The sequence below is a fragment of the Carcharodon carcharias genome, chromosome 16 (assembly GCF_017639515.1).
Source record: "Carcharodon carcharias isolate sCarCar2 chromosome 16, sCarCar2.pri, whole genome shotgun sequence".
NCBI classification, from domain to species: Eukaryota; Metazoa; Chordata; class Chondrichthyes; order Lamniformes; family Lamnidae; genus Carcharodon; species Carcharodon carcharias.
In genome coordinates this window covers 60,496,816-60,510,560 of record NC_054482.1, presented here as the reverse complement: position 1 = coordinate 60,510,560, position 13,745 = coordinate 60,496,816, and the positions used below count along the sequence as shown (strand labels likewise).

Here is a 13,745-nt window from a genome sequence, read left to right as displayed (position 1 = left end):
TAATCAATGCATCTACTGTCTCAGCAGCCACTTCTTTTAAGACCCTCGGATGAAGTCCATTAGGACCTGGGACTTGTCACCTTTTAGTTCTAATAATTTTCTCAGTACTCTTTCCCTGGTGATTATAATTGTTTTAAGTTCCACCCTCCTTTTCACCTGATTCACAATTTTTTTCTGGGATATTACTTGCATCCTCTAAAATGAAGAGAGATGGAACATACCTATTCAATTCATCCACCATTTCATTATTCTCCACTATTAATTACCTATTCTCACTCTCTAGGGGACCAGCAATCACAAAAGCACTACCAGTGATAGACCCATGCTCGGTCCAATGCTCACCTTTGCAGTGGTCCATGTTCACTAGCATCTTGACCTTCTAGAGGCCCCGCTGCCTCTTGCTGCTCAGGCTATTGCTGCTCATGGCCCAGTGCCAACCGGCAATGGGTCCTCTTTCTCTTCCTCTGGATGAGAGCCATTACCAAGGCGGAGTTGCCTGCAGCCTGCAACATCGATGCCTCAATGGATGTGTGAATGGATTGAAGTGGTTCATTAAGTGAGCATGTCCTTCACAGATTTCCATCCATTTCAAAGCCAACAGCTAAACTCATCACCTAGCCTCCGTCTAGATATCCTCACCTGACCCCTTCCAGGTAAAGAACATCCTGGAGGACCAGGGATAGATAATCCTCCCATTCATACATGAATGCGTATGGACACATTGCTCTTTGAGCAGCGTGATCTCACTGACTGACTAACTGCATGGCCAAGGTCAGTTTGGAAAAATGGTGTGCATCATCTTTCAAACTCATTCTGCCACCTCCTACCCTCTCCTGTCATCCACCAACTTATCCCCATCATCATAGACCCACGCAATATCCTCATTCCTTTGGCCTCTGTCACCCTTGAACCTTCCCCTGTTACCCAGGACCCTATCATGATCCACCTCTACATGGCTTTCCTCCCCTCTGAGCTGAATCCATTACCTTCCCCATGCTTACCCTGCCTCCTCCTGTTATCCTAGTCATCTGTCTTGTTCCCCTCCATTACCCAACTAAGGAGACATTCACCTAACAGATTCTCACCCTAGACCCGCCACCGTACCACATCCCAATCTCCCCGCTGACTGTGATTATCCCCTCCTATTACCAGTACCCTGAAATGTCCCCCCAGGACCCCACTGTCAACACCACTGATCTAGCCCTTTCCCTTTCCCTGGACACTCTCCCCACCCCCTTCCCTGGACACTCTCCCCACCCTTCTCCCGTTAGCCTGCCTCCCCTGTCCAGTTTTCACTCCAATCATCCAACCTAATCCCCTCCCCCATCCTCCGCTTACCTCCCTTGTCCAGTCTTGGTGCAGTGTTTGCTAATGGCACTCGAGTGAAGTTATGCAAGGCCCCCGAGAAGGAGAAAGGAACATCTACAGGCCTCTAAGTTATGGAAGAGGTGAAGCTCGCCAGGTGCACGCCACTCATATGCAGTCAAAAAACTGAACATTCTAAATTCTCACTGGCGGGGAACTTAATTTAGAGGGCAGTCCTAATTCCAGTGAGGTCGCCTTTTAATTAGCATGCATGAGATGCTAACGCATGGGCCATGACCACTGGATCTTATCCCTCCCACTGCAAGCTCCTCTCCAGCACAGAGCAGGCATTCCAAACCCTGGCACCATACAGGAAACACAGCCATCTGCACTCCTGCTCTTGGCTGCAGAGAACTGTGTCTAACCCCCTGTCTATAATGTCCCCAACAACCACTACATTCATATTAACTCCCCCCACTTGAATTGCTTCCTATACCATGGTGTCATCATCAGTTTTCTCATCCACCCTGCAGCCACCACTTTCATCCATAAGAACCTATTGGGCAACTGCAAAGGCTGAGGCTCCTCCACATCTACCTTCTGGATTCCCATACCTTCCTCACTCATAGTCATACCTTCCTTTCCCTGACCAAATCAGAAGACCCTATCCTAAGGGATATGATTGTCTCCTGGTAGAAAGTGTCCAGGTAACATCTCGCTTCGCACCACCCCCCCCACCGCGCGCCAAGATGCATCATAGTATCTGCAGCTCATTCTCCAGCTCAATGTCTCTGAGCCAAAGCTCCTCAAGCCGCACATAGTTACTGCGACATGTTTGCCCTGGGTCACCCCACTGTCCAGGAAATCCCACGTTCTGCTGTCACAACACATACCTGCCCTGCCATATTTATTGTGTGTTAGTTACTTTATTCTTAATTAATTTATAAATAATTAATATTGCTACTCCCAATGAAATGTATTACTGCTGGTGAGCCTTGCTACAACTAATGAAATCTTAAATTATGAATAAGTTACATGAGTTTTGATAATAAATGAGCTAAATATTCACCAGCCAATTACTTATCCATTCTCCTGTGATGTCACACTTTGATTTCTCTCAGGGGCTACAGATTGGACAGGATTGGATAGCTCTTCTAGATGGTGGTTACTGCCTCCGGGTCCTCATTGCACCTGCTCTTCAAATGTAAATTGTTTGGACTTCCATATGGACGAAAATGTATTTCACTCTAAACTTAATATAATGCTTTTAATTGAACTATCTCCAGTGCTACTGGAAAAGAATGAGGAATAATTTGAGTTGGTCTTGGAGGGGCAACAATCTCAGAATTGATGTTTTGCAACATCCAATATGTTTTAAACTGCAGTTTGTTTTAGTTCAGGAGTTTATTCCAAAACTCTGGTACATGACTAGCTGAAAGAAACTCAATATTGGTTTTGGCCTAAATTACAAATCATGACATGAAGTGCTGTTATAGAAGCTGAGGCCTACTTATTGTCACCTTAGCTCAGTAGTACTCTTACCTCAGCATCAGGAGGCTGTAGGATCAGGCCTCGATCAAGGACAGGAGAAAACAGTCTAAAGATACCTTGGTGCAGTACTGAGGAAATGTTGTTCTTCAGAGTGAGCTGTTCAGCCTCTCCAGATGGATGTTCAAGATCCCATGACACTTTTTCAAAGAAAAGTAGGAAGTACTAACTTCATTCCAGAACTTGAGCATATAATCCAGGCTGATGCTTATATCCAGCACTGAAGGAGTGCTGCATCAATGTCAGAGGTGTTCTCTTTCATGTAATAATTAAACTAGGCCAAATCCATTTGTTCAGGTGAGTGTAGAGGCACTATTCAAAGAAGGTGTCCTCGACAATATTTATCCATCAACCAACACAATCAAAACATAATTATCTGATCATTCATATCCTTGCCGTTGTGGGGCCTTGCTGTGTACAAATTGGTTTCTGTGTTTGTCTACAACACTTCAAAGGTAACTGTGCAGGTCCAGAGGATGTGAAACATGTTATATCAATAGAAGTTCCTTCTTCTTTTCTTCTTTTCAGAAATGGAATTAAACTTTTAAGGGATAAGATTATTCAAAAAACCCTCAGAATTGATAATTAACTATGATAAGCTTTGAAATTCTTTTATGAATGACATTGCATATAATTTATCCATGCGATATGTAACATTGGCAACAGTGTTATGCACAATTATCTTAATTTAGTACAAAAGCAATGGTGTTTGTTTTACTTGTGAAGTACATACCACTTGGTGTGAATCGTTAAATAGAATGGCCTGCAGACCTCTGTGGATCCAAAAGTGATTAATGCAACATTACAGAATAGAAAAATGATTTCATTTTCCATACCTTGTTTATGACTTCTGTTCTAATACAGTGATTGTTTTCTGTTCCAGACCCTCCCGCAATAATGGAAATCAAGAGTCCTGGGATGGTAGTGGGTAAAGGAGGATTGTTGCGATGCGAGGCTTTAGCAGTTCCTGCAGCAGCGTTTGAATGGTATAAAGGAGACAAAAAGTAAGTCCACACTCTGAACTAAAACATATTTCTGTCTTTTCTCAGATAGTCTTTAATTTCATGGCCTGTGTTAAACAAAGTATTTGTTGCCTGTTGTCAACAGCTATAGTGGTAAACTATGAGTTTGATTTGTTACAGAAGTGACTATAATGTAATAATACCCAAAGCTAAAACTTGAAAAGTTGCTGAACATCCAACAATATGGGCAGAATTTTTCGCTCGTCAGGCGGGCATGCCCCCAACCCAAACGAGTGTAAAATGACGTGTGATGAAATCGGGCAAGCATCCCAAAGTCAACGCGCACTCACGCAATATTTCACTCAGCAGGCCCGCGCAGGAGTCGGAGCCGCAACCGCCATTAATTAAGAGGCCAGTTAAGGCCCCAATTGACAGCTATTTAACATTGCCCGTGCAATTTTTCTCTCGTCGCACAGGCAAAACGGGAAGGCAGGCAGCCAACAATTTGCAAAGCCTCATCCACGGGCACAATAGGAAGGGTCAGCAGCATTGTCAATGTGAGTAGTGAGGAGCTTTGGAGTTAACTAGCTGCCGCTGGCCTATTGGTACTTAGCAGCTTAATCTCTGATTCTTAGCATTTCCACGCGTAATTTCAGGACTCATTGGTGTCTTCCAGGCCACCTGAGGATTTGGACCGTGTGGACCCTTCCAGGTTTCAGACTTACGTTGGTAATGCGGATTGTGGTCTCTGCTGGAGGCACCTACTCTGAAGAGAAAGATAGGGGCAGAAGGGAGAGGAGGCCAGGCATCCAAACGCAACTTCCAGGGGGCCGACCTGTGGGAGGAGAGGTGCAGGCACGGGGGGGGGGGGGGGGGGCAGGGCCAGCAGGTAGCCCAAGGTGGAAGGGGCCACAGAAGACATCATAATGCTGGCATCTCCCAATCACTGCAGCCTCATCAGATGCCATGGTCACTGGCAGAGGGGGCGGAGTAGCTGCTGCCGAAATCCAGAGCGCCCTGAGAGGAGCCCGCAGAGACAACAAGCAGCTTGTGTGCCAACGTAAGGTCGCTGTGGACTCCCTGCTCGCCACTGATGGATGAGCATCTGGCTGGGATACTGGGTGTTCCTTCCATCTCACACATGGACACTGACCAGCTGAGGTCATTGCCTGTGTGAGGGCTTGTAGGTCTGAATGCAACCCCAGGAACCCCTGATTCTGTTCCTGGAACAGCCTCTCCATGAGAGTCACCACTCTCTCCATGGAGGAGGCTCCACATGGACTCCTCCACAATGGAGACCATGGCATGCATTTCCTCTTGGATCTCCATCAGATCGTCCCACACACCCTGCTAGACGTCCAGCATCTGCTCCCTAATGGACACCTCCGGAGGCCCATCATCAGCCTTCAACTGAGCATTGTCCTTGTCCCCAGCAGTCCTCCGACTGCCGGTGCCCTGGGTACTCTCTGCCTCTGCCTGCACCTCAATCGAGTGTGAAGTGTCCTCACCAATGTGCACCGAGATAATAGCCGCCAAACTATTGCCCATCGAGGTGCTGGGAACTGCGCTGGTGCTTGCTTTAGCAGGTTCATCAGCATTTGTAAAGAAAGATTTTGGTGTATGACATAAAAGTGACTGAAGAATCACCTTTTAGATTGCAGGCAATGGCATATGAGGAGGGGGCTAAGTCAAGCCTTCAAATAGCCTATCTACTTTCATAGAGGTAGCTAATAAGTGTGATAGGGCCAGAATTTCAATCACCTGTCAGAGCGAGGTCAGGTGCAGTGCACTCTGAAAATAGCGCTCTTGGATGGTGTGTCAGTCTTCCGACATGTTTGTGATGCGTTAGAATTTTTAAAAGAAGGGCAGTGGGCATTAGCTGGCAGCACACACACCTCCAATGTACTTGCTGTTAAGCTCATTGATGAGCTTGTTAACAGGTTGCAGAGGGACAGAATCAAATTTTCAATATCAATAATGGGAAGAGAAAATGGTCTGGGACACGTTAGTGGATAGCTGTCGGGACCACAGCAGTGAGCCATTATTGATGGTGTCTGCTGAAGAAAACTCTTCTTTAAAAAATGGATAGTCAAACTGAGGTGCTGATGAGTCGCATAAAGTTGCCATCAGCTGAGCAGAGTTTGACTTCTTGAAGAGTAAGAATTTAGGCACTTGTCTGGACAATGAGGCTGCTGGTCTTCAGCTCTTCTGCCTGCTTCATTCTTAAAGGCAAAGCAATAATGGCTACCATCTGTCTTTTAAAATCACCATCCAGAGCAAGTTCTCACCTCCTTCCCACCCAGCACACCTAATTAGGCACCAAACTCACCATCGGGCCAGTTGTGCCTTTTCCAATAAAAATCACATCACATCACTGATGTTTGACGGAGTGTGGGGTTGAGTCCAATGGGTTCCCAACTGCAAGTTAAAATCCAGCCCATAGTCTGGTAACAAATTTTAAAATACTAGATGCATTGTAAAGTCCTGCATACAAAGGTCAACTGAGACAGGGGGATGGATAGGCAAATGCTGGAAATCTGAAATCAAAACAGAAAATGCTCTAATAGATAAGTAATTATTTGCAAGAGCAAGGCATTGGAAACATAGACAGTTTGCCAGGTGAGGCTCAAGATGGAAATAAAAGAATGGAATGAAAGTAAAAAACTGTGCATTTGCAGCTCTCTTATTTCAGCTTTTGAAGATTTTCTCTTTCTATGTAGTGAAGCTCAATGTAATGCCCCTCCTTTGACGAATAGGCACTTTACAGCTTTACAGACTTCCAGACTCATCATTGAGTTCAGCAATTTCAGATCACAAGTTAAATTCCACCCAGAAAATTTGAGTCCAATTTAAGAAAGAAATGTTTTTAAAGCAGCAAAGGAGGTAAAATAAACTGTAAAATTACTTCTATTTGCTGAAAAGCTACAGCGAAATAAAATGCACAAAATCTGAATCATCAAAATCTGGCTTTGTGCAATTGAAACATAGCTCACATTTCTAATAACTCAGGAGAAAATTCATGGCCAGGATTTTTCCCTTGTCAGGCGGGCTCAGTGGGGACGGGCGGGAGCAGTCGGGAAGCTGACCGCCGTCCACGAACGGGGCTGGACCATGATTTCACGCTGGCGAGCTAATTAAGGTCCACCCAGCATGAAGCATGCACAGCAGCGCTCAGCGCTGCCCCTGTTGGGGGGGAGGAGGGCAAGAGCGCAAGTTCACACATGCGCACAGGTGCACACAGGAAAAGCTTCCTGAGGCACAGAGCTGGCTCAGGGAGATGAAGAGTTTTGAACATTAAAAGTAAAGATTTTTAAAATGTTATAAAACATGCCCCTCATTTGACTCTGTCACATGAGCAGGCCTTTTCACCTGATCTTTTCACCTGCTCGCCAACCATAAGGTTGGACAAGCAGCGAAAAATTTCTTTCAATTATAACTTTAATGGCCTTAATAGGCCTTTTAATTGTCAGTGGGTGCGCTGCCAACTCCCATGCTCACCCGCTGGCGAAATATCGCGCAAGTGCGCGATGACGTCGGGACGCTCACCCAACGTCATCACGCGTCATTTTATGCTCGGTTGGGTCAGATACGCACTCGCCCAATGAGCATCATATTCAGGCCCATGTCTAAGCAAAATAAACAATATATGATTCCAAAATAGTCTTTCTTGGAATTTTAAAACTATTATTTTTACAACACTCACATTATATTCACTCAATAAAAGTTCTGTTTAGTGTTTTTGGTGTTCCCAGGAGGTATATTGTGAATGCCAACGAGTTGCATAATTTAGTTGTGTACTCTGTGTCTTCCTCACTGTGCAGTGCTTCCCCCACCCCTACGCCCCACACTGTTAAAAATAATTCTGTTTTCAGCAAGAATGTGTATTTAATTCAGTACACACAGCTTATGTGGTGTGGAAAGGCTGTGATTGCTTTGCTTTGTTTTTTTAATCACCTTACTTGTTTCTGTCAATCCATTAGGTTGGCCTCTGGCAGGCAAGGGATTCAAATCACGAACTTCAGTACCAGATCTATCCTCACTGTTACCAACATTACAGAGGATCACTATGGCAACTATACATGCGTGGCTGTTAATAAGCTAGGGACAAGTAGTGCCAGTCATTTTCTACACAGTAAGTCTTGTGAAAGATTCCTGCATTTATTGTTTCAAAATGAGATGGGCATAAAAGAGCTTTCCATTTTATTTCACAAATGTCATTGTATTTCGATATTTGTGTCAAGATCTACCTTTGTAATTCCAGTTAACCATTCTTCCTTTAGTTAACTTACCAATTAAATCAGCACAGCTCCCTAATGGATTAATCAATAAATGTGATCCCTCCGGCAGTTGATTAAAATGCATGAGCTTAACATCCAGACTCACATAGGAGAAATGGCTAGTCAGTGCTACAGGACATTTGCCCTCCTCCCCAGTACCCTCTTCCCACCGCCAACGCTGGCCCACATGGTATCACATCCCAGTATGAATCAGCAGTTACAGAAAGGAGGCAAGTAAATTGGGATGGAAAAAAGAAACTAAACCATTTTGTTCTTATTTTTATGTTATGCTCAAACATGGTTCAAAAAAATAAGTAGCCTCGGGGGTAATTGGATGATTCACATGTTCAAAAAATTAAGTGGGCGCAGGGGTAATTGGATGATTCACATGTTCAGATTCATCCCAACCTCCTAAGGTGTCTGATTAAAAGCTGTGCTTTTTCAGTCTTCTTAGGAATTTCCATTCTTACTGTGGATTCCAGCTAACTTATGGCCAGAGAATAATTGCTGAATATAGCATGCAGCTAGTAGATGCCTGGGAGAATTACGTTGTGCTCACATACTCTGGCTTTCAATGGCCTACTCTGCACACATGGAATCACTAACAAAACTATTGTTTCAGTAACAGAATTAGAGCTGAATTTGGAGGGTGGAGGAGGGGAAAGGAAACATGCAATCCATTATAGATGCCCGCTTCAAGCAGACATCAAAATTCTTCCCCAATAACTCCTCAGCTTTTTATCCTATAGCCAGGGTAGATCCTCCTCTTCCTGCTGTCTCCAGTCTTTATAACCTTCTAAGAACCATTTCACTGCCTGAATTTCTCCAGCCTTCCCAGGTCTCAGTTTGATTTTTAAGAGCCTGATTGCAATATTAGCTTTTGTCAAAACTGACTGCCCTTCCTCCCCAAGAGTATAACCCACTAGCCCAACTTGGCAGTATGTTCAAGTTCAAATGCATATAGTTGTTGCGTAGCAATGAGGGTGGATAGTTGCTTGAATGTCATATTATCTTGTCATTGTCTCTAGACATCCTATCTGAAATCTAATATACACCTGCCAGCCATGCAGTGCTGTAAATTTAACCTCTTGAGAGCTAAATCTTGCTCAATAGTAACATTTTTAACATCATTACACCATCGTCCTCTCATGGCTGCTGTCTAAAATAACAAATGGAGCACTGCAAATAAGTTTCATTTTTTAGTGGAGTATAGAGAAATGTCTAAGAGATAATCACATACTGTGATTACATACTGTAAATAATCTGATGCTTTAAGCAAGACTTTGGTCTGCATCCTGTAGGCTACTGAGGATTGCTGCCATGCTCAGCGAATTGTGTAGTATTTGGATGGAGGTCCTGCTGAGTATTACTTCCATTCATTATAAACAAACATTACTTGGGGATGTTTGGTTCCATTTTGAATGTGGGCCCAATATCAGCAGCACAAATACCACTGCAAGTGTCCTTCTCAAGAGAAGGACATCCGTAACACCAAGCAAGCAGCTCAATCAAATTAAAATTTCATGCATGGAATATTACATTTGATCCTCATCACTGATGAGCCAAACAGTGTCCTATGTTGTCCACCACAAAAGACATTGAACAAACCAGTGGAGGCCATGTGATCCCACTCCAAGGTCGCCTGGGCACAGGGGTTTGGAACAACGGCAAGCAATCAGAGTCTCTCTATGATGCAATGTATCTTGGACCTACAGATAGTTTTTGCCAAACCCAGGAAATCCAGTCTGCTCTTCCCACTGTACACATAGATGAGAAATGTTGCTGTGAAGCACAGCCAAAAAAAAAGCAGTCCTTTAATTTGAAAGGGGGTGCAACCTCTGGTATTATAATATATGATCATAGGAAATTGGAGCAGGAATAGGCCATTCAGCCTATCGAACCGCTCTGGCATTTAATTAGATCATGGCTGATTTGATTGTGGCTTTAAGTCCACTTTCCTTCCTGCCCCCCATAACCTTTGACTCTCTTGTTGATCAAACATCTGTCTAACTATGACCCAGCCTCCAGTGCTCTCTCTGGGCGAGAATTCCAAAAACTAATGACCCTCTGAGAGCTGAAATGCCCCATCATCTGTCTTAGATGAGAGACCCCTTATTTGTAAACATAAGTGCTAGTTCTAGATTTCCCCACAAGAGGAAGCATCCTCCCAGTATCCCTGTTAAGCCCCCTCAGAAACATATATATTTTAATATGATTACCTTCATTCTTCTTAGCTCCAATGAGTAAAGGCCCAACCTGCTCAACCTTTCCCCATAAGATGACGCCTTCGTTCCATGAATCAGCCCCTTCTCTGAGCCACTTCCAATGCAAGTATATCATTTCTTAGGTGACAAGGCCAAAATTGTACACAGGTGCAATTTCACCGATTCCCTGTACAACTGAGCAAGACTTCCCTAGTTTTATACTCCATTCCCCCTTACAATAAAGGCCATCATTCCATTTGCCTTCCTAATTATTTGCTGTATCTGCATGCTGACTTTTTGTGATTCATGTACAATACAACCTTTGTACTGCAACACTCTGCAGTCTTTCCACTTAAGTAACATTCTGCTTTTCTATTCTTTATGTCAAAGCAAACAACCTTACATTTTCTCACATTATGCTCCAACTGTCAATTTTTTTTCATTCACTTAAACTGCCTTTCTGCCTTTGCAGACTCTTTGGATCCTCCTCACAACTTGTTTACCTACCTATCTGCAAATTTGGCTACAATTCAGTCAGTCCCTTCATCCATGTTATTAATATAAATTGTAAATAGTTGAATACCCAGTATTGAGCCCTGTGGCACTCCACTAGTTGCATTTGGCAACCTGAAAATGACCCACTTCTTCAGACTCACTGCTTCCTGTTAGTTAGACAATCCTCTATCCACGCTAATATCTCACCCCCAACAATACAAGCTCTGATATAATGCAGTAACTTTTTATGTGGCACCTCATCAAATGCCTTTTGGAAATTGAAATGCACTACATCTACTGATTCCCCTTTGTCCACCTTGCTTCTTACATCCTGAAGCAATTTTCATAAATTTGTCAAGCACAATTTTCTTTCACAAACCATGTTGACTTTGCCTAATTGTATTATGATGTTCTAACTGTCCTGTTCCTCTCTCCTTAATAATAGATTCTAGCATTTTCCCAGTGACAGATGTTAGATTAACTGGCCTAGCCTAACTAAATAATGTTATCTTGAATGCAAAATGTTCATGCAGCCTGACTGAAACTGTAGTTGTCATTATGAGTAGGAATTTCATAAATATGCAGAGGGTGGTACTTCAACTCACCTCTGGTTTAATAGCCTCGAACCATAACCACAACACTATCACACCCTGGGAAAATGCATGGTAAAGTCCCAAACGGGAGCCTTTTTGAGATGATCATTTCAAAGGATTTTCCCTCTGCTTTCTGGATTAAACCATGTAGGAAATGTTTATCTAATAAAACAGAGAACTGAAAGTGACGGTTTAAAAAAAAGAGTTCAGCAAACTGGAAGATCTTTAAAAGTAAATCAGTAAAATGTCTCCCCAGCATCAACATTCATTCACACGCTGGATGCAGCTACCTGTTACCTTAATGCAGAAAACAAGCCAACCACAATATATGGTGCTTTGACTAATACCAGATGAAAGAAGGCATGCCAGGGAGATTAATGAGCAGCACAACTGGATATTTTCCATTTGCCAAGATGCCATCAGCCACAGCTGCAGGTCATGGACTACCTACCTGGAAGTGGCTACTGATAATTGCCTCTGCAGGATCCAGGTCAGCATTTGTTGGTTTTCAAGGCCACCATCAGCTGAACTGCATCATATTTAGGCCCACTTTGGGTGTGGCTGAAAAGGATATAACAGGGCATGGTGAAAAGCTAGAAATTGTGGAAATCCATGGAAACTTGGCGAACCTGGTGCATAGATCATTAAAATGTAATGGTCAGGTGCAGAAAATAATCAAAAGACTATTAGAATGCTGGCCTTTATATCAAGAGAACTAGAATACAATGTGGTAGAAGTCATATTTAAGCTATACAAAGCCCTGGTCAAACCATACCTAGAGCACTGTGAGCAGTTCTATGCACTGCAGTTTAGGAAGAATATAGTGTATTGTAGGGAGTGCGGCATAGATTCACAAGAACAATACCTGAATTCCAAAAGATTATAAAAACTGGTGTTGTATTCCATTTTCCAGTTAACTGCTGGTTGTACAGCCATACAGCAGCCTGAAAGGTACAGTGCAGGCCTTGTTCTTTGATAAATAATCCGTGTGCGTGGCTGTACAAGAAATGTAAGGAGAGCACGGACAAAAAAAGGGGACATGTGCAACAACTAAGCTTTAAAGGGACATTGGCTGCATTCCCTGGAATTTAGAAGGTTAAAGGATAATTTGATCAAAGTTTTCAAAATATTAAGAGGAACAGATGCAGGTAAATGAAAGGAAACTGTTTCTGTTAATTAGGCTGGGATAGCGATAGTATAAAGAGAAAGGCAGGTGTTTCTAGAGTGTGTTGAGGAGAATCTACATTGTATATTTCTACTGCAACAAAGAAAGAGGAATTGCTAAATCTGGATCTGAGAAAGAGGTGGGTCAAATAATCAAATATCAGTAGGGGAACATTTAGGGGACAGTGATCATAGCATCATAAGGCTTAGATTAGCTATGGAAAAGGACAAGGAGCAATCTAGAGTAAAAAAAAAATTAATTGAGGGAGGGCCAACTTCATTGGAGTGAGAACAGATCTGGCCCAGGTAAATTGGAATCAAAGATTGGCAGTCAAAATTGTAATGGAACAATGAGAAATCAAGATATGTTTCCAGGAGGGAGAAAGATAGGGCAAACCAATCTAGAGCTCCCTGAATGATGAAAGCGATAGAGAGTAAGATGAAGCAGAAAAAGGGTGCATATGACAGGTCAGATGGATAATACAAGAGAGAACCAGGCTCAATATAGAAGATTCAGAGGGGAAGTGTAAAAAGAAAGAAGGGAAGCAAAGAGAGACTATGAGAAAAGACTGGCAGCTAACATAAAAGGGAATCCAAAAGTCTCCTATAAGCATATAGATAGGAAAAGGATGAAAAAAGGAAGAGTGAGGCTGATTAGAGACCTAAAAGGGGATTGAGTCAGCGGGCCTGACTGAGGTACTAAGCGGGTACTTTACATTTGTCTTTACCAAGGAAGAAGATGCTGCCAAAGTCATAGTGAAAGAGGAGGTAGTTGAGACACTAGATCACCTAAAAATTGATAAAGAGGAGGTATTGGATAGGCTAGCTCTACTGAAAGTTGATATGTCACCAGGGCCAGATGAAATCCATCCAAGGAGGCACTGGCCATAATCTTCCAATCCTCCTTAGATACAGGAGTGGTACTAGAGGACTGGAGAATTGCAAATATTACACACTTGTTCAAAAAAGGATGTAAGGATAAGGCCAATAACTACAGACTAGTCAGTTTAACCTTGGTGGTGGATAAGCTTTTAGAAACAACAATTCAGGAAAACATTAACTGTCGCTTGGGACAAATGTGGATTAATTAAGGAAAGCCAACATGGATTTATTAAACAAGGCCAAGGAGAGAAGGGAAGCACCAGGTGCAAAACACCAGGGACCCTGACCTCAAGGGAATGGAGCTCTGTGCTCAAC

At 43.2% G+C, this 13,745-nt stretch overlaps 1 protein-coding gene across 1 annotated transcript in view; it reads left to right on the top strand.

The window, feature by feature from the left end:
• negr1 (neuronal growth regulator 1) overlaps window positions 1–13,745 on the top strand; it is a 1,562,459-nt gene that overhangs the window by 1,488,263 nt on the left and 60,451 nt on the right. Inside the window, exons 5-6 of the mRNA XM_041208369.1 lie at window positions 3,737–3,857; window positions 7,796–7,947. Coding sequence (XP_041064303.1) covers window positions 3,737–3,857; window positions 7,796–7,947 — 273 coding nt within the window. The remainder of the gene's footprint in view (window positions 1–3,736; window positions 3,858–7,795; window positions 7,948–13,745) is intronic.